Raw genomic sequence first — 25679 nt, 5'->3', positions numbered from 1 at the left:
CCTTGTGAAGAGAAACTTTAACGTGCAACGATAAATGCGTGTCATGTGTATGGATACAGCATTACACGTGTGCGCTTAAGCCTTTCCCGGGGCACCAGGTGGACTGCAGTCATTTTGCCATTTTGCCCTTGCTATTCTTCCAAGGGCTCACAATTGAATTTGTGCTTCTTTTTTTACATGGTGCTTTTATTGCTTTATGCCTAATAAGGTACGACTAGTATTTTATCCATAGGCATTTAGGATTGTGGCAAAAGTTCTTTTTCAGCAGGTGGTGCAATTCTTTCCCAAGCCTGGAGGTTCCCTAAGGATTCTGTTCTTCTATGCTTTATTAATGATTTATATAAACCTGCTGGGAGGTTTGGGTAGAAGTGTCATCAGTATGCAGAGGACACTTAGCTCTCCCATACTTTTCCATCTGCTTATTGCAAAGAGGCTGTTGAACTTTTGAATTCGTGTCTCAAGACTGCACTGCTTTTAGCAGACGCTTGTCTGCATCGTTTTTTTAAAGTCTGGATTGCTGAGGTGCCACAAAGTGCTTCAGTGGTCCCTGTTTTGATTTGTGTTGCCTCATACAGATCCTACCAGGTTTCTGAATATGATGCACATCCTTACTAGTTTGTTGCTGATCAATATTTGGAAGACTTTTATATCCATAACGTAAAAATCAACTATTTTTATCTGCTTAAACTGTGTCAGCATAATGAAACAGATAATAATAAATGGATTTTTGAAATCCAGTAATATATTAATGCTCATAAATCACATAAACATACTAATCTTTGCACATATTAAAATATAAGGTGGATTAAAAAACAACAACAAATGGAGGGGGGATAGGGAAGCAAGCATTGGAACAGCTTCACCTTCAGTGGCCAAAGGGATGAGCCAGGTTGGTCTCCCCCTTGTCAGGATGTTCCATCTGGGAATAAGGAGTGTATATTCCAAATGACACCTGGTATCAGCAGAGTACTGTTTTCCCCCTCATGGTAATATTATTTATATTAGCACTTCTGCTTCACATTCATTATCTCAAGTCTTACAACACTCTACCTATATTTCAGATGAAGGAATGAGGGGCTTGCCTAAGGCTATGCAGTGAATTTGTTTTTGAGGTGAGGCTTGAGCCATTTCTGTACTTCAGTTTGCCCAATCCGAGCTTGGTATATTTCCTGAATTACTTATTGAGACAAAAAGTACGATCAGCTATGTACATGCCAGATTGGTGGTATAATTCTAGGTGTATGAGCGTGAGGGAGAGCAATACATCAGTTGGATCAGAGAGTCTGATAAAATAGATTCAAATGAATTTACTTCTGCTTCATCCGCTGTGCCAAAGAGGAACTAAAAATTCTGTTTGTACCTTAATTTGAAATTTACTACTGAGTTCTGCTATCTGTTTAAACCAGTATTTTCAGCAGTAAATTGACAGTGATTGTTTTGGAAATGTCTTGAAAACTGACATGTATGAATCCATCTCTTTTTCTCTAGGCATTGTAAGGAATTTGCACATATTCTAGAGTAGCGGGGTTATCATACAAAAGTAAACATGCCTTCAGAAACAGGAAAATCAGACATGGAGAGGATTGGCCTCTTTAGTGAAATGGAATATGTTTCTATTGGGGATAAATATGTCTCACCATTTAACCGTAAGTATATTTTTTTCTCATTTTACAATACTGTGGTTTTTCTTTCTGGGGAAAAAAAATCTTCAAAACTATGAATGGGCTATAGCAAGGAAAATAAAACAGGTATGTTTGACATTAACTCCTCATTAAACATGAGAAATGTTTAAAACTTGCTTTGATGAATCCTTCACTGTGTAAACCTCAAATGTATAGAATAAAGGCCAACATAATTTTTAAAATTGTGCCAATGTTTCCAGGACACTGCATATGTATAGCAGCATGAGTTGGAAGCACTGCTTTGGTAGTAGCTAGCAGTAAATGTTAGTTTATTTGCCTTATTTAACCAATCCAGTTTGCGGCATGGGAACTTGGGTAAAACTGCAGTGAAGAAGGCAGGATGATTGGAGAGCTGCTCCATCGTGCTGTTGGCCAATTACATTAGTGCAGCCTATATGCCGAAGAACTGATGCTTTTGAATTATGGTGGTGAGGAGACTCTTGAGAGTCCCACGGAAGACAGGAGTGCCTGGCGTGCTCTGGTCCATGGGGTCACAAAGAGTCAGACACAACTAGAAGAATAAAGAACAACATATGTCTATATATTGTAATAGGAAATGACAGTGGGTTTGTGGCTATTAGGCAGTGTCCCAATGCTTTACAGAGGGTGCCACTAGAGTTCTGCATTGTATGCCACCACATAGAATTGAGAAAGTAGCCTCTATAAACTTCATCCACAATAATTGGGGGCTTTTCTTACAAAAGTACTTGGATTGAAAGCAATTCACGCATTGTTGTTGTTGTTGTTGTTTAGTCTTCCACTGCCTCCTGCAGTTTGGTCAAACTCATGTTGGTAGCTTCGAGAACACTGTCCAACCATCTCGCCCTCTGTCGTCCCCTTCTCCTTGTGCCCTCCGTCTTGCCCAACATCAGGGTCTTTTCCAGGGAGTCTTCTCTTCTCATGAGGTGGCCAAAGTATTGGAGTCTCAGCTTCATTATCTGTCCTTCCAGTGAGCACTCAGGGCTGATTTCCTTAAGAATGAATAGATTTGATCTTCTTGCAGTCCATGGGACTCTCAAGAGTCTCCTCCAGCACCATAATTCAAAAGCATCAATTCTTCGGCGATCAGCCTTCTTTATGGTCCAGCTCTCACTTCCATACATCACTACTGGGAAAACCATGGCTTTAACTATACGGACAATTCACGCATACTTCTTTGCAATTAGAATCTTTCATAAAACAATAATAACTTCCACCTGGGTCCTGATTATCAGAGAGGAACTTTTCTTTCTTTATCAGTTCATGGGCAGTTTAACCCCAATTCTTTTAGCCCTACATGATGTTATTCTCCCATGTGGTTAAAATTCTTTTATATATATTGGGAAATGTGTTTTGAAGGCAGTCTTTTTCTGCTATTGCTTGGAAAAACGCCCTGTTCAAATGGAACCAGGACATAGTTGACCTTTCTCACTTCCTAGTTTGTGATAATTATGGTTTCTTGTTATGTCTGAAAGAGGCAATCTGTGGTTTTGTCCTGATCTGACTGGATTTTCTGCCCCATCATCCTTCAGTTAAACTTCTGTATGGTTAAACAGATTCTAGGCTCAATAATTCTCAAACTAAGGGGCCCTGGGAATATTTTTGCAACAGCATTCCTTTTGGTGTAGGAGTAGATCTTTAGATTGTGTTAAAATCTATTCCAGGCGTCTATTCCTCAGAAACAAATTACGTTCTTATGGGGGAAAGGGCCAAAAACCTCTAACTAGGGGTTCCATATGGTCATATTACTACCCTCTACTTGGAGGCAGGGTCAGGGTCTTTAGTTTAGAACAAATGTTCACAATTATTACTTTTCAGCGCATCTTGAAGATATATAGCTTATTGTAATGCCTTATTGACATAGATGTAGTAGCAGCTCATGCCTTAAACTGCTTCTACAAAGTTCGAGAGTTTGAAAATCTGTCACAGATGTACATATCTAAAAATTAAAACTAAGTAAAGCCACACCTATTAAACCAAAACTGACAGCACTAACTTGTTTTAAAGGCCCTTTTAATGAAGCTGCAAGCAAGAACAAGCAGATGTTACCAGGGGGTAACAAAGAGAAGGCAGCTACCCAGGCAGGTTACTTTGACCCCGTGTATGCAAGAATTTTTGAAGGTGAAAGCTATTTGAATCCTGTTCAGCTAAGGAGAAGATACCGAATGGCAGAGTCAAAGAAAAACTTGAGCAAACCCTTCCTTCCTAGTAATGGAGAGAAATATCCGTAAGTGCTGGGGAAAGGCGTTAATTTTGGTCGTCATATGGGTTCTGTTTATTTTTACATGTTAAATTAAAATAACTTTAGAAACCTTGAAAGATTCTTTTGTTAGGTTTTATTTCTTGCTAAAATAAACGTATTTACTTCTGAATTTTATATATACCTTTGGTCCCCCAGTCTCTATGTCACCCACCACCACTGTGCATCACAATTTTTTCTTTTCTATGAAAGGAGAATAAACAGCTAGTGGAATGGAAAATGTTCATGAGCACACAGATTAGTTCTTTCTCATAGAGAAACCAAGGAAGCATGCATGCCTTGGGCTCTAAATCACAGGCCAAGGTCTTGTGGGAAGACCTAGATTAGGGAGGTCTTTCATTTAGTGATCCTGAAAATGAAGCAGTTCTTGACAGAGTTGGTAATCAGTAGATTAATGTGGCTTGGAGAGGAATATAGAAGAAGAAATGACAAATGTCTTTTACTCCACTGACACATGTGCCGCAAATGCCTTTCCCCCTCTGGGGCTGCTTATTTTAATTTCTACAAACTTTCTCAAACTTCCCAGGAGCCATTTCTAGGATACAATATGGCAGCCGAAGGCACGTGCAGAGAGATGAAGGGGAATCATTTGGAGATGGCTGTCTGTTGTCCTATATTCCCACAGGATAATCCAGGCATTAGCCCTTGTCTGAAAAAAAAAAAGGGATTCTGAGCATGATGGGGCTTCTGGTCTGATATAGTACGTTAATTCTTGTATTGCTAACCAAACCAAATATTAAAATGCAGCACTAAATAAAAATAAGCAGCCAACCACTGGCAAATACAGACGTTTGAATAAGGTTTTGAGCATCTTGCAGTGCTATCCTATACATAACTACTCAGAAGGAAGTCCAACTGAGTTCAGTCGTGGTCACTGGGGAAGAAAGGCAGCTTATGTATGCTCATTTTTTTACCCTAAACTCCCATCACCTTCCCAGTTGCTCCAGAGGATTGAGGGGCCCTTTAGATCAGCACAGGAGGTGGCATAGATCGCTTGCCTCTGTGTGTGTGGGTGGGTGGGTGTGTTTCATTGAAAATAGCATCCCACTCCACTGATGAGAGCCTTTACTGAATCAATGAACCTTTTGTCCCTGGAGGGAAAACCTTGGACACAATACTTAAGGCAATATTTCTTAGCATAAGCTAGCAGTGTTTCAGTCCAACAACATTTGGAGGGCCACAGATTCCTCATCTGTTCTTACACAATTAAGTTGCAAATTTAATGGATAAATATTTGCTTATTTGTTTTTTTATTTATTTCAGTTGTGGTATAGGAACCTACTATGGAACAATCGGTGGCCCATGTGCTTACTTCAGTGCACAAGCAAAAGACAAAGTGCCATATGTCCCACCTGGGAAGAATCTCTATACCAATCCAGGGAAGAAGGGAACTGGCTACGGGTAAAACATGACATCAACTTTCTAGAGTTGTAATAGTCTCTGATATGTTTTCTTGAATTTTAGAGGCTTTTGAATGTTGGTGTCACCATTATTTTCTTTTCTTTACCCAGGTATGCAAATCTTACCATAGGTAAACCATACCCACACTCAGTGGAATTGTATGACACAGGAAGGATAAACTTTAAGGTAAAATTCTGTTGGATTTCCATTTAATTAATGTCTGTGAATAGAGAACATTACCCTGTTTCACATGATCAGATCTTAGTTTGCTCTGTGCAAATGAGACTGTACATGAATCATATTTCTTTTGTAAAATGAACTAGTTAAGACTGTTAGCTCTTTGTTGTTTCAGCTTGCTGATTCAAAAATGGGAATTGTTCCACTGTAGCATTCTTTCTGTTTTATAAGAATTTTTATTAGTACTTTCTAAACGTTCATAGTTTGTTATTTAGTATCAGCAATGTGCTAGGTAGCAAGGTTTACAGCCCTCTGTGCCCCGTACTGAGACTGACCTGATCATTTTGATGGATTACTTTCTTGGGTGTGTGTGTTGGGGGGCGGGGGATACACCATTAGAGCTCTCTTAGACCTAACATTGTAACCTGAACTCATAGTCTGAGCCAACCACATTATATTTGAAATTAGTCTACTATGAACTTAAGCCACGTCCCTTTTGGATATAAGCTGCTCAAGTCCTTTCTCAACAACTAGGAGATTTGGATAGTGGCCCATTGGTACAGTTATTGTTTGGGGCCCACTTGTTTGTCCCAGATGGAACCAGTGACACGAAGCCCTGCTATTGGGGGGGGGGGGGAAATTGGAAGGTGTTGGGAAAGTGGAAAAGCGGGGAAATGGAAAAAAATCCATTTAGATTTACAAGCATTGCTCTGTTTCCTATTACTTCAGTAAGGACCATACTCTTCATATATCTAGTTTGCATGGTTCTGTGTGAAGCTTTTGAGGAATATGATACTGTGCCAGTAACTCCAATGATTAATCTGAGGCAGTCCAAAGCTAGGCTGATTATTCTTTTTCTTATAAGCATTAATTATTTGGATCAAGAAGGAAAGATATCATTTCCTCCATTCTGCAGCACTCCCATGGTACACATTTGGTACAAATCATGTGTTAGCCTTCTGATATAAGCCTTTGACATATACCATGGATTGGGACTCTGTAGCCCTCCAGAGGTCTTACCTGGGCTTATTTTGTTCTGGGCTTATTCTGTATACCACCTTGATATCTAATTGATGAAGGGTGGCGTTAAAATCAATGGATGGATGGATATTGTTGGCTAGTGGTTTGGGATGGTGAACTACAGGTGTCCCACTCCTGGCATGTTCAGATCGCTAATGTTGTTACACATCTGCATCTATTTTGTAGCATTTATTGCATTATCATCTCAAACAGTACAGTCCTGTGCATGTGTTTGTTCAGTTTAGTAAGGCTTACTATCAGATAAGTAAACATAGGATTCCAGCCATAAATTATTTCCTAGTCATTCCCAATTGAAAATAATCTTAATTAGAAGTATTCAATGTGATATCTTTCCTCTCTGGTTTACACAGAAAATGAGTGAAGAACACCACCGTTTGATGAAAGGTGGAGCTTTCAAGTTGAATCTTTACCCACGAGAGTATTTTGATGTAAATCCTTACCATGATGACAAACCATTGCCACCACCAAAGAAACAACCCCCGCCAGCACCAGTTACCCATCCATTTAAGCCAACTTCTCCTGCAAAGAAGGTGCAGTTGTTCTCTAAAAACGTTTCTTCTTTGTCATTTAATTTTTATTGCAGACATTTTCATTTAGCTAGAAAGAGAAGATGGGTGTGGTGGCTTACTTTTGTTGCAGTTTAGAGAACTATTTTGAATGGTGGAAACATGAATAAGTTTGAAAAATGGTTTTTACAATTATTTATTTAATCAAATGGCATTTTGTTTAAAGATGGTGCTAAAAGTAAGTGGGAAATATCCACAAGCTTGTAGTGATTTGTTGTTATTCTTAGGTCTCATTTGACATGTTTCTAATTTCTTCAGCTCTTTCTTGAAGGTGCTAATATACAAAGTAAACTTATTAGGGCTCCAAAGTTTGATACATTAATCGATGGAATTAATAACATTTGAAATTGATTAAAATGGTACTCCCAATAAATTGGACAGCCAATTTTTTTTTTTAAATACCAATGCTAATTTTTTTAACAGAATAGTTTTTTTAAAAAAATGCAGCATTTTATGAGGCATTCCTCCTTATCTCTTACATTGGATGTAATGCCTTTTCTTAGGCATTACATCCAATGTAAGGCATTACATCCAATGTAATGCCACAATGACACACTTGTGAATCAGTGTAAAAAAATATTTTTTTTGCTTCATAACTATTTGTTTTACTTATGTGCTAATTTAATTAATCAACTAAAAGTTAAACAATTGACTAAGATTTCTTTGGTGAATGTAGTGGAGTTCATTGTAGTGGAGTAAAAATGCAATTGAATGTACACTTACCCAGGAGTTAGCTCCACCTAACGGAATGGGACCTACTTCTACGTAGCCATGCAAAGTACACCCGCTGAAATTTACTCTTGTGCACAACTTTTGTGGATTAAATAGGATAAATGTACATCATTCTGTGCTGCTTGGGGCTGTGATAAGCAAATTTTCTCTGTGGTGCCTTTGGGTTTTGGCTGCCTTGTTATTTACATAATACACTGTGTTTCGTGAAATAATATTTCTGAACTACTGCTTCAGGCACTGTATTTTTGTGCGAAGTATTTTTGTTACCAACTTATCAAAATTCTTTATCCTTGCTTTCCAGCCTGGGGGCATGAAAGCAGGCACATTTGATCCTTATCCAACCCATTCCGTAGACCCTTACATCGTTAAACAGGCAAAGCCTGTCACAACCAATAAACAAGGGCGGGTATTTCATCCCTCTCCTGGACCGAAGAGCAGACCAGTAAGAAGTATTATGTCATTAAATGTTGAAAAGTAAGTATGACATAACTTTAATTACTTCATGTTCGTGATAAGGTTTGCTGGGGCTTCTTTGAGAGGCAGAGCAAGGTGGGGGTGGTCTGCTTTGGGTGTCATCCCGGGGGGGGGGTTTGACATCGCCGCAGGTGCACCCCCCAGAACACTCTCTGCTGCTGCACACACCCCTGGGACGCTCTCCACCGGCAAACACCACCCCCCCGGGATGCACGCCGCCGTCACAAGCTCCACCTCTGCCTGTCCCTATGGGTGCCGTGTGGTGCAGTGCCCCCCGCCCTTATGGGTGGTTTGCCCGCCCCTGGGCGCACCGCCCCAGGTGCCCAAGAGGCTTCTTCCGCCACTGGCTTCCTTCTGTCGGAACACAACATCCTCTGGTCTGGAAGCCATTCTTATTTGTGGGAATTTTCTTACTACTTACTCATTGCTGTGGGTAATATACTCCAAACATACTCATGGGCACTTTGATCTATTTCTCTCCTTATGTTCTAGATCAGGAATGGGGAGCCTCAATTTCCTAAAGCTGAATGCACACCTCTAGGTTTCTCTATCTGACTCCCAGGAATCTCATAGAATCCTAACAATTGGAAGGCATCACCAGATGCCTGCACATTAATGATTTGCTTCATAAAATATGGCTTGATTTAAACTGATTTTAATATAGTGGCTGTAATATGAAGAGTGGTTGTGATGATTCCTTTAGGTCTGTTTGCCATATATGCCACTTCATGTGTTTTGGAGCCCAACTTCCATATAGGCCTTAAAAAGTGGGATACAAATCTAATGAATTTGTGCCTCTAGTACTGCAAGGAATATGATGACCCTTTTTAGGTGGGGTGGAGGAATGAGCAGGTTGCCAATTTACCTTCTCAAGAGATAAATTTAAGTGAAAGGAAGGTATTGTTAGCATTATGCAACTGGCTGAAATTGTAAAGTTTCCTTCCTTCCTATCCATCCATCCATTCACCTCTAATCCAGGGCTTATTTCAGTGGCCTGGAATGCAGCTATGGAGAGGTTCATTGTTTAAGACAATTTCACCAACTATGGGAAAATAGTATTATATCAAAAGTTGCACAATACTCTATATTACTAGTATTATTACTTTAAAAAACACCATAGGTTTTAAAATGAAGAATAGAATATGTTACTGACTACTGTATAAGCTCTAATTTGATGGGTTAAGATCTTGTTTGACAATGAAGAGCTTATGTGGGAAAGCCAGGGCGAAGAAATGGCTATTTATCTTAGCAAAAAGTCACAATTCAGTTAAATGCTCTGACACTTTTCTTTCAAATTTGAATTTCAGATCATTAAATGCAACCAACTACACGAATCCACAAGTGATGTCATATTAGCTGCACCCAAAGCAAGGTGAATGAACTTTTTAGATTCTGCAAACAGTAGCATTTTAACAGCTCAAGGGTATCTGAAGCAAATAAAAAAATGTGGGAAATATGTCAAATATGGCTATCCTTTGCCAAAACTGTTTACCACACATGATGATGTTTTATGAATATATTCTTTATATATATAAAGAAATAGATAATATATTTACAAATAATGTATATAAAATGTGAAGTATATTTTGGTATAAATGTTATTTTGATTGTATGTAGCACTAGCAAAAATAAATACTTGCACTTGATGAACCTCAAGCTTTATGTCCAGCCATCTACAAAATCTTGTTATGGACATCTAGTCTGGTCCTAGTTAATAGACATTGATCTACTAAAAGCTATTTCTTTGGGTTCCTAAACACTCTAGTATGGCTACAAGAATGGAATCTAGGATATAGGCATGCAGATAAGGGCTGGTTCTGTGCTGTGAGACATAGGGTGATATCCATTGTGAGTCATGCTCAGAGTAGGTCAATTGAAAACAATGGACACAAGTTAATTGATTTTGGTGGGTCTACTCTGAGTGTGTCTAACACTGAATATCACGTTCTCATTTTTTTCCAAAAAATTAAGAGTTTCTAAAATTAAAGTTGAAGATTTAAGGAATATCTGGGAATCCAGATCCCCAAAGCCCCCTTCCCATGGTTGCAACTCCAAAAGCTCCATGGTGAGAGACTATTCCAAGTGTTCCATTTCCTCCGTCCTTTTGCTATCATGGTGAACCTTTAAAATCTGCAGATCTCTCTTCCTTACCCCCCTATTCCAATCTAGACTAAGGTTACCAGATTTTTTTCAAAGAATCCAGGGACACTTTTTTTTTTTTAAAGAGGAAAAAAGTTATTAAAAAAGTTATTTTTGAAGAAAATTAAGAAGTAATATCTTCTCTTCTGTGGTCTCTTCTGTCACGCGGCCTTCCTCCGAGCCCCAGCCTGCTCTCTTGGAGCGCTAGCCGCTGCCGAGTAGGCTCGGCTTGGGCTTGGGCCTGGGCTCGGCGACGTGTTCTTGCCCTCCCGGTGCTCTCCTACCTCTCTTCCTCAGCGGCGGCAGCGGCGCGGCAAGGTCGGGGCTCCTCTCTTTTTTTCTCCTTCCTCTTTTTCTCTTCCTTCTCCTCCTCTCCTCCTTCTCCCTGCATCAGCTCCAGGGTTTTCCTGGCCCCGGAGCTCTGCTGGGCAGTCGGGCAGGTGCTCTCGCTCCCAGCTCGTTTTGGGTCATGGGGTGTGTGTGTGTGTGAGAGAGAGAGCGAGAGAGGGAGAGAGAGAGCAGTTCCCCCTGTTGACACGCCGGGCATCCCCGGTTCCCCCTTGACAGTGGCGGTGGTGGCAAGGGAAGTCTCAGCAGCCCAGAGCCAGCCTGGTAGTGCAGTTGGCTCCGGCTGTCTTCAGGAGCTGCTTGCTGCTGTGGCGCCCGCCATTTTGCCTCGCTAGAAGTCCCCATATGATGTGTCTTGTGCCATTGAACCAATCACGCAACATTCATTCTCTACTAATAAATCTACAACAATTAAAATATAAATCCAGGGACATTCCGGGGACAGATTTGTAAATCCGGGGACTGTCCCCGGGAAACGGGGACGTCTGGTAACCATAATCTAGACACAATGCTATTATTGCTTTGATAGGAATGCAGTGGGTGATTAATCAACAGATCCATTTAAAATTCTTTTGGTTAACTTTAAAATATGGTTCTGATGCTACTCTGGGTAGCAGGGTTTTTATTATTTAAAAACATTATTGGTTTACTGGAAGAACTATAAATGGCAGACACTATCTTAGAAGGAGCAATTGTTCCTATGAAAAAGAGAAGAGGAAATGAATTTTCTAAGTAGTCCATTTTCTAAATGCATGATCTACAAAAAGTGTTTGCCTCTTTTATTATGTTCAATAACTCATATGAATAATTAGCTAAGATGTCCTTAATGGGATTACCTAGTATTATGGTTTCCCACAAGGTACCTTTAACTTCTACTTTAGTTTTGTTTTTCTCTACCAACTATAAATAGTGTCCAAAGTAACATTGATATAAAGCACAGCAATAATAAAACTCTTTTAAGTGTTTTAAATGCAAAGATTTTTAAATGAAGACTGGTTTGGGTACAATACTCAAGTTTTACATTTCATCAGAAATTGTCTTTATTTCCAGTTTGCATCCTTTTATATTCAGTGAACAATTATGACAAAGCTCAGATGATTACCTCCTTTCTTGGAATTGAAATAGCATAAAATATCATTCAAAACATTGTCAGGTGTTTCATTCTTTGAGGAAAAAGCTCCAGCTGAAACGAATGGGAATAGTATAAAAGTAACCATAAATATGTATTATGTGTGTGCAGCTCAAATCTCTTTCTCATCTACAACCTCAAGTTAGTTTCTTTCATAGTACTTGGATTTCTGATTGCTCTGCTCTTTGTTATGCTTTTCAGGCACAACAATTGGAAAATAGAGTAGTGCTTAACTTCTGTGGGCATAACCCTTAAAGCACTAAGTAGCAGAGCAAATAGTGCTATATTTCTTCCGCACAGCAGTTGGAAAACCCGACTCTTTTATGACGGATGTGGTGCAGCTGACTGAAAAAGCACTGTAGAGCTTCTTGGTGGTGTTGCGCTTCTTTTCTGTATAGAGTTCCTCCTCTTCCAGTTTCTTTCGGATTTCAGAAATCTTTCCACACTCTACCAAATTGGAAATGTTAGGAAAGAAGATAAGATAGCTTTAAGATCTAATGAACTAACCAATTTAATTATTTGCAGTGGAATTCCCACAGCTGATAGGACGTAAAACAAATTTTCCTTCCCTGTTTGATAAGTATATATCTCTCCCTTAGATATTTAGGAACAAATAATATAGTATGCAGTCTTGAGAGAGACAGGGTAGTTTAACCTTCTCTTCTTCCTAGGTGAGTTAGTGGGGCGCTCAATGTACTCAAAGGTTAGCCTTACAGGAGCTCAATGATTCTGCCAAAGATGAGGACAGAGGGTGTAATCTGTTGACAGACAACATCCCTGCCTTTGCAAGACCTTTTAAACCTTGACCTATGCCCTTAGTGTATAGGAATGTTCTGTGGAGATAGTAGATGTCTAGGAAAGAGATATTTCAGCAACAGCTATCATCTTCCAGTAAAGGACAACATGGTAAGTGCCACACACAAGCAAGTTTATATACTTTTATATAAACTTTTATATAAAGTTTATATACTTTAAATCTGTTTCACATTTAAACGTGGAACAATCATCCTGATTATTGCAGTAATTGTAACCACAACTGAAAGCTTTCTTCTTGTCTGATTTTTTTCGTGTGGATTTTTCTCTGTATTCATAAATACAGAGTAAATTGCCTAAGTCTGTTAATCTACCTAAGCAGAGGCTTGCTCTATTTCAGTTACAAAAGGATGGAGCAGAGCTGCTTGGCTCCAATTTACTTGGCATGAAAGTCCCTACCTTTGAACCCTACAGTGAGATTGTTGCCACCCTCTGTAACCCCTAAAGATCTGGAAGACTCAGAATGTTCTGTGAAGGGACTATAGGATGCTGTCACTCACACCTCACTTTTATGCCATGGCAGTAGGCAGGGGGAACCACCTGTGCTACATAGGGACTTACTTGTGCTCTTGCATTGGAGTTGGGAAGGTGATGCCCAATCCTGTGTGCACAGAGCACAGGAAATTGCATTAGGTATAATTATAATTAGAGGGAAGCTTGTTTTAGATGTGTTCTGACACATCAAGATATTAATTCAATTTTCAAAAAGCAAATGAATGAAATTAGAATTCACATTGTAAACAAAAAGGCCCTAAAATATTCATGCTCTTATACTTTTATGACAGACATAAATCCACCCTCCGCAAGATTTGCAAATATAGACATGAATTGATTGCTTATCTGCAATATAATGCAATTGTCAGATTACAGATATATACACCATTGCATAAAAATGAAATTGCTGCATTGTGTCAGAAGAGGTGTCATAGGTTCACATATTAATTCTTATGGGCAGACAGCAAAGGGTATGAATTTTTTACAAGCTATCACTCTTTCTACTGAAGTAACATTAATGTTAAGTCACTCATAAACTTTTATGGCCATTTTGTGTGCATGTAAATAATGCAGAGGCTGTTTCAGCAGTCTGTCTGAAATAGTATATCTGTATTTTGCAGTAGGTATGTTTATGACCCCCTGGCATGGACACTATTTGCACAGATGTGGCATTATTCAGTCTGAACAGAATGTGTGGTAAAATAGTTTATACGGACTCCACATAGCAGCAGGTCTAGTGAAGAGACTGGTGCCACTGACAGTAACTGCATATATTTGGTTGATGTGTCATTCTATGGAAAAAATAGCATCTCAAATGCTTTGTGTAACTATGTAGAAAGTCCTAGACACCAATGGTTTGGATTTGCTTCAGCTTCAGTACCAATTATACTATACATGCATATAAGGTTGGCCAAATCTGAAGGTGTGGCCAACAAATCACAAAAGAAACACAAGGAACAGGCCAAAGATTTGCAAATTTTCAAAATCTGACTACTGTTGTCAAAGAAACATGCTGGGTTATAAACCATGCTTCAGAGACTATAGAAATATATGTAACAGAAAAATATAGACCCTGACCGTATTATTGCTAACAATATAACCTTCCTGTATTGCAACGGGTTGCACTAGATTACCCTTGGGGTCCCTTCAATGAGTCTGTGATCATTATTAATCTACAGAATCATCTCAAGGTGATGTACAATAAAAACAGCAAAAACTAATAAAAACTCTCAAAGAAGCAGATACATTTTAAACAAAGCTAAAACTACTAAACAGACATTCACAGAAAAGATCCATTTATCCAGTTGGGGAAGCCTATCGGAACAAAAATGTCTTCAATTGTTTCCAGAAAGTGCAGGTGGAGACCTGTCACAGTGAGATGAACACTATTCCACAGAAGGGGCAGCCACACTCAAAGCCCTGCTCTGAGCAGGCTTCTGAGATCTTTGGAATTTACAGAAGAAATCTGCCAACAGACCACAGTGATCTACTGGGTATATAAGGGCTAAGGCGATCTCTCAAGCAAGCTGGTCCTAAACTGTATGAGGCCTTATATGTTAGAACCAACTCTTTGAATGTAGCCCAGTAGCATATGAGCAGCCAGTACAAATCCTGCAAGTAAACTGTTATATGGTGGTCGTTTGCAACCTAGTCTTGGCAGGCTGCAGCAGCTGCAGATTCCAGACTAACCCCAAGGGCAGCCCTGCAAAGAGCACATTGCAGTAATCAAGCCATGAGGTTACTGATGCATGCACAACTGTGTGCAAGCTATCCTGATCCAGGAATAGCCAGTTATCTTAGCAACTGAAGTTGGTAAAATGAGGTAGGTATCTGAGGTAGGTATCTTGAGCCTCATCTACCACTATAGGTGTTAACAGTCTTGGCCTACCCTGATGAGTTCTGCTGGCCAATTTCTTGAGGACACAGGGGAAGCAGCAAAATAGGTTGCCTTTGCTGCTTTCACTGCCATGCGGCAAACATGGTTATGTGCTCTTAATGCATGTTCAGTTGTCTTTGCAGTAGTATTTCCATCACCTGCTTTCTGGAAATCATCCAGCCTGTTTCACTGCATGTAGTTCCCCAGTGTACCAGGAAGCCAAATATGCTCCACACTGTCAGAGAGGGCACTCAGGAGCAATCATATCTCTGGTCCTCTGCATCTTAGTGCCCTTAGTGAGACAAGGGCCTTCACATGATCACCATTTCTATCCACCAGAAAATCTCCCAGAGCATTCAAGAATCCATTGGACTCAAGTCTCCAGATGCAAGCCATTCTAACAGGTTTCCCAGTGCTAAAGGGTAAGTTGGTACTTTTCAACAGGAAGTGGTCTGACCATGACAGTGGGGTCATCCGAGAGCAAAGGAAATCAACATGCTACCCTCCAGATGTTGTAGACTATAGCTCCCATCATCACTGACCGTTGACCGTTGACCATAATGGCTGGGAGCTGTTGGAAATTCACAACATTTGGAGGGTAACAGGTTGTCCTAGAAATTATCAATTCAGTAAGTCAATACAGTCATACCTCATGTTATGTCCGCTTCATGTTACGTTCTTTCAGACTACGTCCTGCGGTGACCCGGAAGTACCGGAAGGGGTTACTTGCGGGTTTTGCCGCTCGCGCATGCACAGAAGCAGCAAATCACAACCTGTGCATGCGCAGACACGCCACTGTGGGTTGCTCTCTTTTCATGTTGCGAACGGGCCTCCGGAACGGATCCCGTTCGCAACCAGAGGTACCACGGTATTAGTGCAACTTCACTATGGCGTTCAAATATATAAGATTGTGTTTTACATACATTTCATCTTACTTCTGAGCAGGCAGGCATAGGATTGTGGTGTAAAGCATTTTAAAATGTGCATATATTGTGCATAGCTGCTACCAAAATTTACAATGATTAACTGGATTGAGCTAACAGGATTTAATGTCAAAAGGAAATATTTTTATCTTCTCATATGGCCTGCTCTTTGGAAGCAATACAAACTACTTTGATGCATGTAGGATATGAAACATATTTGACCAATGCACTCTTCCCTATATAGTTGTCTCAATGTGGTGGTTTTGTTTCCGGGTATTGTTAGAACTTGATGTTATAATTCTATAGCTTCTGCTAGTTCATCAGGCTACATTATTGCTTGTTTAGCCATCAGGTATGTATACACTATACTGGATTAGGCAATGATATGATGTGAAAAAAGAGGTGTAAAACTTATCATTGGTTACCTGTAAAACATCAACCCAATTTTTTATTCAAAGACTTAAGGGGAAATGGTAGTAAATGGATAGGAGAGTTTAAAAACAGGTTTCAAAGAAGAAAACTTTATTATGCTTTCTTTGAAGGACAGATTGTTGGAGTTTGTCTGGAACTGCCTGGAAAAAAAGGACAGCTTTCTTTAAGAAAAAACCCCCTGAGCAATTCACTGTTGGAGACTGTGGTATCTACAAACCTATATAACCATGATGTCTCAGGAATAAATCTAATAAGTCACTGAAGCTAATGCTAATATTTCACTGATGGTAGGTTAGATTAGTTTAAACCAATTCCAAAAGCAATCAAAGCTAATAATTCTTATGATCAGCTCTTTATCAACATTAAATAAATTTCTCCCAGTTTGTTTATGACTTAAATGAGTAAAAAGCATCTGTCAGGATCATATTCTACACACATTTCAGAGAAAAAGTCACTTTAAAAACTATTTTCTTACCAAAACTATAAATTTATAAAAAGCTGAATTCATTGAATTTTTTTATATGTAACACAGACAAAATCAAATGTGTTTTAAAAATCAGCTATACCTAGCAATTTATCTCAGTATTGGTTGTGGCTGAAAATATCTATAGATTGAGTGCACAATATTTCCCCCACACAAGTCCAGCTGTTTCCAGACCTCATGCTCAGGTCTGTAATACTTCTGGGCCAAGGGCATATTGAGAAGGGGGACCACTAATGACTATATGAGTTATATACCTGGGTGCATTTCAAGAAATGACTGGCTCACACATGTCCAAGGGTCTTGCCTGAGAGGGAGGGGAAAGGCCTGATGAACTGCACCCTCAGATTTCAGGCATTGCCAGTGATTTCTTGTTGTTTTTAATCTAAGCATTTATTCCTTTATTTTACATTAACCCTAAGGATGATACCAACTGTCATTTTCCTCAGAATAATAAAGACTTAGAACTGAGTTGAATTTTACATATCAGAAAGCAAAACATACCTGGTGAGTTATGTATTAAAGAAATATGCTGATAGCTAGATATTTCTTCACAGATTTCACTGGGATCTGCAAATTGGTCGTTTTGCTTTTGGCTTCTGGAATTATGCCTTTGCTTAAATTGTTGATCGACCAAAGCCGTAACTTGGTCCCTGAGGCTAGCATTATTCTTTTGGAGACGGCGTGCTTCAAACTGCAACACATCTCTCTCGTTCTCTGTAGAGCGTATTTCATTTTCCATCAGCAGGAGCTGCTCGCTCAGTAGTCTTGTTTTATTTCTGCAATCAGAAGCCTCCTGTTTATATGAATTCAGCTCCTTTTTAAGAATGTGGTTTTCGTCTGTCATGTCTGCTACTACCATTCTCATCCTCTCACACTCTCGTTCCATGTTTGACAAGTTAGTTTTCAAAACACCGATTTCTATTTTTGTACTTTTACGTTCCATTAGAAGTTTTTCCTCAGTATTAGTTTTGCCTGACTGGGCCTCTTCAAGCCCCTTCTGCAGGACTTCTTTCACAGTGAGCACCTCCTGCAATGCCTTTTCAAGACTCTGTTTTTCATCTTTAAGCGACTGTGTCATCCTAATAAGAGCCTCCAGATTCGATAGTGTAGTTTTCTCATTTATCTTCAGTTGTTGCATTTCATTCTGGTTTTCTCCAACCACCTTTTCTAACAAACCCTTGTTGTCTGTTAGCTGAAGTACTTCCCCGCCTAACTTCTTATTTTCTTCTTGAAGGGTTGAAACTTGTTTTTCCAAATTTTTTAAGGACACAATCAGATCGCTTTTTTCATGTGTGGAAAAAGCCAAGGTTTCCTGTGTTTTCTGGTCTTTCTGTTGTAAATCATTTATCTCAGACATCATACGTTGATTCTCAGAATAAAGCTGCTCCTGCTTTTCTTCCAGAGATGACTTTTGCTGTTGAAACTCCTTGCATTTCTTCAGTAGTCTTTTCACTTCTTTAAGGCATTCCTTGCAATCTTCTTCAGATTTAACTAGCCTTTCTTGAAGGCTATTCTTCTCATCATGCAAATCCTTGATTTGCTTCTGATATTTTGAATTTTGCTCTGTCAGAGACTGTATAACATCAGTAAGAGGTTTCGATTCATTTTCACCTTCATGGCTCATCACCTTATTACAGACATGTTCAGATTCTCTGTCAGATGTCTCTAACCATCTAACTTTTTTAGCATATTCATCAGACACAGCACCACAGAATTCCTGATGCTTTCTGAGCTCTTGGTTTGTGCTAAGCTGCTGCCTTGGTTGGTCTATCTTTGTTGGTCTGTATTTGGACAGGGACAGGAAATTCATCTGCAGCTTTCTATCATATGCTGCTTGTGCAATATTTTCTTTAATATGCAACTCATCGGAATCCTCTAGTTCTGAAATCCCCCTAGGTTTAAAATCCTCATATGACACTCCCTTTTCTATTAGATCCTGTTCTGACAGATAACCAGAATCATTGTCTTTACCACTCATAACATTAGGAGAGTTTTGACGTTCAAAATGCTTATAGGTCTTTTTGCCGTCGTCTTTTGTATCCTTGAAAGAACAACTCACACTCTCAGTCAAGGACTCCTCTTCCTCTTCCTCCTCATACTTACGGAATGCCACACACACTTTAGGTTCATCCCGATTTTTCTTCTCTCTTCGAAGAGTCCTCTCTTCTGCTTCCAAACCAACAAAAGATGGGGAGGAAAAGTTGTTGGCAGACCTCTTCAATATTTGGTCAGTATTCCAAGGCAGAATACCTTTATTTCTACACGCTGGGGCATGGTTTTCAACTGTTATATATTTTGATAGAGCCTGATCTGGAACGCGTTCACCTGTGACCGGCTTTCCAAATACAGTGTTGAAATTGGTTTGTAGACAATTACTGGCACCTGGTCTGTTACCAAGATGAAGTTTTTTCTTCAACGGAAGCGCTTCTTGATGCCCTCTTGGCTGAGAGAGGGAGAAGGGGATAACAGTCAGATCAGAAGGCCTTCAGTATTTAACAACCGAGGAAACATAGCTAGGAACCACCAATGAGTTGCATAGAGTGGCTGTTTTCAAAAGGGAATATAGGTTTTTATACAGATTTTATTCCACAGAATCACTGCCTCCTGACATCTGCACCTTTCTCTTTTTGCAACTGTCTGAACAGCATTTGAAAGTATGCTAGTTCTCCTCAATTTATGACCTCTAGTTACTGCCTCCCTTTCCTTTTGTGTCTCTTCTCCTCTCCTTTCCATCTTTAGTTCTTGTGTGTGGGTGCTTGTTTTTAAGATGGTAGGGCTGTGGGCAGGGTAGGTTTGTTTGAATATAATCATTGTACACTATCTAGCTTTTAAGGCATTTTAAAAATCATTAATAGTAGGGAAAAGCAAAGAGTAATTCAACAAGGAATTGGGTTGTGCACAGATGCAGTCTGCGACTGCTTGGGAAAGACCCTGGAGAGGAGCAGCCATAGAGTGTGTTGGGAAGGTGGGGACCTTCAGTCCTTACAACTGTTTCATTGGGGCAAGACCTACTGGGAAGAATTGCTTGGATCACTATGCCAGTTTGGTTTCTTTGAATAAAGAGCTATCTTCACTGACACCATGTTTTTGTTTTATTGCTGACCTACGCCTGACTCCAGCTCCTGACCTCAGGAAACTGGGGCATTTATGTTCAAGATTATAATGTCACAAAGTCAAGGAGAATTAATTATATCCTAAGTGGCAGTACACTTGCTCTCTACTTTATAGAGCACTGTGGTGCATATTACATGGACTGCTCTCTGGATCAGAAATGATGGTAAATTCAGCCGAGGGATTACTTCCTTTGAACCGTAAAATGCCATTATATAATTAATGTCAGCAAAGCAAAACAAAGCAAAACAACCCCACATACCATAGTAGTGTTGATAGACGAGCTGGTCAAAAGTAAATTGTCTGGAATAAATTCTGGGCTCTTCATATCAGTTATATTTTTATTAAGTATATGGTTGATTTCAGACTGAACCTGAAGAAACAGGAAGTGAGATAGTTATCCTTCTCCTGCTTTCATCCTTTTTATATTGGTTTAAAGGCAGAGGTGGGAAGCTGTGGCCCTCAAGACATTGTTGGACTCCAGCTTGTATCAAGAAGCATGGCCAGTAGTCAAGGATGATGGGAACTGTATTAGCCCGCTAATATTGGGAGAACCACACCCACGTTTTAAGCCTAGTAGCAACTTATTTTTATTCTAAAAAATACTTGAGTACAAATGTATGCATGTCACTTACTCAGAAGTAAGTTCCACTGCGTTCAGTGGGACTTACCACCACCACCCCACCCTAAAGCATTTGCAGAATTTAAATATTTAGTATTACTTATTATTGGATGTGATGCTGGATAGCAAACCATGGTATCTCTGACTATACTATTTACTGTGGAACCTCTGAAAAAAACATAATAATAATATTTATATATGCATATATTGTTGGCAAGCATGACCAGTCAGTCCCTTCTTGCTTCCACAATGGGAAAACCCCAAAGTTTATCAGAACTTTGATATATACGTATAACCATATCTTGTAGGAATGGGAATCATTGGAAAAAATAAAGGGAAGGTGATTTGACACTTGAAACGGCCTTCTTCACCACAGGCATTTAGACAAAGTGTCCAATAGCCAGCCAGCTGCAGTTTATCTACTATCTGGAATTGGGGAACCAAGTGGCAGATGTTCATTGCAAGGAATTTTGAGAGGATGAGGTGATCCAGAGCAGGAGAAAACAAGAAAAAGTTGACATGTAAAAGCAACATGCGAATATTAGAGGCCTTTAGAAAGGTTGTGCATTGAATGAGGAATTAAACCTTGTTTAGGACTTGGTCTTACCATGCTGACATTCTGCAAAGTTTGTTGTCGAAGGGCTTGAAATGAATCCAACTGCTGTTGTAAGATCTATATTGTAAAATTAATTAATTAGACATATTCTGCAATAGTCTGCACTTTTTCTTCCTATGCCTAGATTGTGATCTTTACTTGCTATTTATTATCTTCCCAGATATAAACGGCATACCATTGTAGCAAGAGGAAATTGTTGAAGGTATGGCAGGGCACAATGGCAGAGCCAAACCCAGGCCTGATCACTGATCTGACTCCAAGCTGGCGCAGCCACCAGGCCCAGATCAGGTCTCATGCCACTGCACAACAGTACTGAGACCTGCTCAGGATCCTATGGATCCCATGCCGGCTCAGCTCTGCCCCCAGAACACATTTTGAGTTTTTCCACTGACTCCTGCTGGTGGGACTCCTCTTTGCTGGCTGGCTAAACTGGGCAGAGAAGGAATTTGATTGCTCTGTTAGACAGTGATCTCTCTTTAGGCCATGTAGGCAGCCCTGTTTAGGGAAGCTTTTAATGTTTAATAGGTTATTGTAGTTTAGTGCTCTGTTGGAAGCTGCTCAGAGTGGCTGGGGAAACCCAGCCAGATGGGTGGGGTATAAATAATAAATTAATTAAATTAATTAATGTACAGTTTTGAAACAGTTGATCTAGGTATATTTGATATCTGTATTGTGCATGTTGAATTCTGTACTATGTTCACAACATTGCTGCCAAAAGAAAAGTCATATCTTTGGATTGGGTTATCCATATGCTTCAGGATAATGAGGCAAGCCCATGTTCTCTTTTTATCTTAAAGAAACACAAACATTAAAAACCTACCTGTACAGGGCTGCCTTCAGATGTCTTCTAAAAGTCAGATATATATTTAATTCCTTGACACCTGATGGGAGGGTGTTCCACAGGGCGGGCACCACTACTGAGAAGGCCCTCTGCCTGGTTCCCTGTAACCTTGCAATGAGGGAACCCCCAGAAGGCCCTTGGAGCTCAATGTCCAGACTGAACAATGGGGGTAGAGACGCTCCTTCAGGTATACAGGGCCAAAGCCATTTAGGGCTTTAAAAGTCAGCACCAATACTTTTAATTGTGCTCAGAAATGTACTGGGAGCCAATGTAGATCTTTTAGGACTGATGTTATATGGTCCAGGCGGCCACTCCCAGTCACCAGTGTGGCAGCCACATTCTGGATTAGTTGTAGTTTCCGAGTCACCTTCAAAGGTAGCCCTATGTAGAGTGCATTGCAGTAGTCCAAGCGGGAGGTAACCAGAGCATGTAAAATTATGGCGATCCAGTGTGCAGGCAAGTAGGGTCCCAGCTGGTGCACCTGATGGAGCTGGTAGACAGCTGCAGGAGCACAGGCTTGACAATCCTAACAACATATTATGTAAGAACAAGGGAACAGCCTAAAGAACTTTGGTAACGTTAAAATCCATACTGAACCACCTTCTCTTCTAGCCATTATTTATGTATTTTAGCCAGGATATTATCCCTCAGCCCGCCCGCCCCCCCCAAACAGATAAACTTACTTTTAATGCTGATGGTGGCTGGACTTGCCCATCTCTTCCTGAAGCAGATTTATCTGAAAAATCAGTGCAATAAGCCCTGAAGAATATAATGTTGGAACGTCTGGAGGCTTTAAACTTTAGTACTTTGACCAGGAGTGGAGAATCTATGACTCTTAAGATGCTATTGGACTCCAATCCCATCAGCCCCAGCTAGCATGGTCAGTGGTCAGCAATGGTAGGAGCTCAACAGCTTTTGGAAGACTACGTAATCACTATCCCTGACCGAGACCAAGAGTGTGTTCCCTAAATCAAGAACATCTTAATGCATATTTACACTTGTTCCTTCCGACATTCTGTATTTTTATGTGCCTGTTTCGTTCTTAGTAAGCATATTCAGTATTCATGCCAAAGTGGTAACAAATATAAGTTACTTTTTTGTTACCTCCATAAAAGTCATAATTTCTAAGGCTTGGAAATTTACATATTAAAGATCCTAAGCCTGTTTGAAACACTATATCCAGCAGTAAATTTGCCATTGTATAATCTGGTTGATACTAGAAGATATGCCAGAATATTTTATTCCTGAGAAATAGAGAAAAATATATGAACAGACCTGCCACTGGATAGCTCAGGCAGTAGAGCACGAGACTCTTAATCTCAGGGTTGTGGGTTCCAGCCCCACATTGGGCAAAAAGATTCCTGCTGTGCTGGGGCTTGTAACTCTACAATTCTATGATTCTCTCAACTGAGTCCATGTGCCTATATGTCAAATGTTCCACAGCCATAAGGAATCATTTATGGTGGACAGCTTGTTGCTTTTGTGTAATAGTATTCAACAGGGTCAAAGAAGATGTGTTCTCCTGCCAGTTTAGCCTTTGTTGCTGTGGCTGACTTAAACCCTCCTCCCCCACTTGGCTTTTGCCCATGGAGGGTGAAACCGACAGCCCTCCCTTCCTCCCATTCATTTCTCCCCATGTGTCATGTCTTTGTGGGCCATCTTAGTACTGATTTTGGTAAGTCTCTCCAACAGCCTTTTAAACCAGTGTTTCCCAAACTTGGATCTCCAGCTGGTTTTTTGCACTACAACTCCCATCATCCCTATAGCTAGCAGGACCTGTGGCCAGGGATGATGGGAATTGTAGTCCCCAAACCACTGGAGACCCACATTTGGGAGACACTGTTTTAAACTAAAGTGCAGGGGTACAACTCCCATAAATAAATAAGTGACATTGCCTTGCTGACCACAGGAAAAAGAAAATTGGCACTCAGTGGCACCTTAATTCTGGAGGTTGGGGACAGCTGTGGAAGTGAAGTACTTTACCGCTGGTTACTGCTAGAGTAAGCAGTTTGGGGAGAGAGGTGCAAGGGCGCATCCGGGTGCTGAAGTCTGTTAGTAATGATTTTTTAAAAAACTGTTATTTTCACATTATGATGGAGGAAGGGTGCAGGGAAACATCTCACAGAGGGTGGGCACAATAACCCACCACGGCGCTGTGCTGTTGCAGGAAATTACATCATTGCCCATCGCAGCATCCCTACACCAACCAGGGAGGAGGACAGGGCAGCATCTTCAACAACAATAATAGAAGTGTCATCATAGGCCTGTCGACGTCCAGGTGAGAGGAGTCGGCTCACCTGCAGCTGAGGCGTCTTGGCGCCCCACGGGAGAGCCTTTCTCTTCCTCCCTCAGCCTCCCGAAATTGGGGGCGCTCGTCCTGCCGCACTCCTGGGTTCCTGCAACGCAGTTTGCCGTTAATACTGTTAATATAGATGTCTCCTGCCGGAAGCTTTCCCCGCCCGCCCGGCTAACTTTTAACCCCTCCCCGCTCCCGCCTGACTCACTATAGCCAACACCGGCTCTCATCATTCCTCCTCGCGTGCGCCCGCACGATCCTCGTCCCATTCAAACTGAGGCTCTCAGGCTTTCTAACCGCCACTCGGCTACCTAGGGTTGCTAAGGAACGTGTTTCCATAGAGACGGGGGGGGCGCGCGCGCGGGAAGGTTGCTTGTGCAGCGTTCTCTACGTCACGCGTCGTTTCGCTACGCCCCCTGGAGGCCGCGCGCTACCCCTGCAGGATTCTGAGGTAAATTCTGAGGTAGATTCGAAAAGTTGGAATAACCGTCATTTTAGATGTTCGTTAAACGGATTTTGTCACCTGGGGAGTTGTAGAGCAAAGCACCTGAGCACCCAGGGGTGAGGGACACACCGTATTATGCGTTTCTACGGTACGTTAATTGTGTGGGATTCATTAGTCCAAAAAGGTGGTTCTTGTTCTTGTTCTATTTTGCCTTTTAAGATCCAAGCCTTCTCAAGGCTGGTGGCACTGTGCAAAATAAGAAATCCCAGATTGAAACATAAATGCAATAAGTATAGAAGAATCCATAGAACAGAATCAGATTGAAATTCTGCCAGCCATTAAACCAGTACGTAATAATAATAATAATAATAATAATAATGGCTTTTTTTTTTTTAGTCAGAACTCTCAGGTGGGTGCCATTTCCATTATAAGAGAATGAGGGAGAAGTTCATGGTGAGTTCCGGCACCTTTTTTTCTAGAAAAATAGCATTAATAATAATAATAATAATAATAAAGTTTTATCTGTTTGAAAACTTCAAAAAAAGGAAACCAAAGTTGAGGGGGAGGTGAGCGAGTTCCTAAAATTATAAAGATCTGAAAACTAGGGACACTATTTCTTGGTTGTTTTAAGTTCAGGTCTCTTAACTACAGGAAATATTGTAATGTAGCCCCACTATTAAGGGTCTCCAAATAGTTCTAGCATTTAGAACACGGTTAGCAAACCCTTCCTACACCTGTTCCACAGCCGCTGAGAAGTCCAACCAACTGGGCTCGATCCCAACAATATTATACAACAG

At 40.4% G+C, this 25679-nt stretch overlaps 2 protein-coding genes across 26 annotated transcripts in view; one reads left to right on the top strand and one right to left on the bottom strand.

The window, feature by feature from the left end:
- The window catches only part of CFAP96 (cilia and flagella associated protein 96), a 128888-nt gene that overhangs the window by 385 nt on the left and 102824 nt on the right, over nucleotides 1–25679 (top strand). For 9 of the 15 annotated variants that reach the window (XR_013990380.1, XR_013990381.1, XR_013990382.1 and 6 more), the window contains exons 2-11: nucleotides 1062–1112; nucleotides 1489–1646; nucleotides 3669–3888; nucleotides 5185–5322; nucleotides 5433–5508; nucleotides 6891–7070; nucleotides 8140–8312; nucleotides 9620–9684; nucleotides 15452–15534; nucleotides 25279–25335. Coding sequence is in view for 1 of the 15 variants with exons in the window: in XM_081020567.1 (XP_080876693.1) it covers nucleotides 1547–1646; nucleotides 3669–3888; nucleotides 5185–5322; nucleotides 5433–5508; nucleotides 6891–7070; nucleotides 8140–8312; nucleotides 9620–9668 (936 nt within the window). In the remaining 14 variants the exon portion in view is untranslated. Of the gene's footprint in view, nucleotides 1–1061; nucleotides 1113–1488; nucleotides 1647–3668; nucleotides 3889–5184; nucleotides 5323–5432; nucleotides 5509–6890; nucleotides 7071–8139; nucleotides 8313–9619; nucleotides 9776–15451; nucleotides 15535–16577; nucleotides 16731–25278; nucleotides 25336–25679 lie in introns of those variants that run through there. The other 6 variants (XR_013990378.1, XR_013990379.1, XR_013990389.1 and 3 more) reach the window with 5 other exon arrangements.
- Nucleotides 11815–24806, bottom strand: CCDC110 (coiled-coil domain containing 110). Of its 11 annotated transcripts, none has more exons than XM_081020495.1 (7): nucleotides 24749–24806; nucleotides 24439–24537; nucleotides 22825–22877; nucleotides 21292–21357; nucleotides 20325–20435; nucleotides 17453–19394; nucleotides 11815–12375 (listed from the first exon to the last, which is right to left on the bottom strand). In XM_081020495.1, exons 1-7 carry the CDS (start codon nucleotides 24774–24776, stop codon nucleotides 12188–12190), a joined length of 2487 nt encoding a protein of 828 aa, XP_080876621.1. In that variant the 5' UTR covers nucleotides 24777–24806; the 3' UTR covers nucleotides 11815–12187. The 11 variants fall into 11 exon arrangements, with proteins under 11 accessions (XP_080876621.1, XP_080876619.1, XP_080876616.1 ...); XM_081020493.1 differs by having other exon boundaries at nucleotides 24646–24782; XM_081020490.1 differs by lacking the exon at nucleotides 24749–24806 and having other exon boundaries at nucleotides 24439–24741.

This window comes from Podarcis pityusensis (genome assembly GCF_964106645.2).
Source record: "Podarcis pityusensis genome assembly, chromosome: 9".
In the NCBI taxonomy this organism is placed as follows: Eukaryota; Metazoa; Chordata; class Lepidosauria; order Squamata; family Lacertidae; genus Podarcis; species Podarcis pityusensis.
This window is presented reverse-complemented; position numbering and strand designations above follow the sequence as displayed.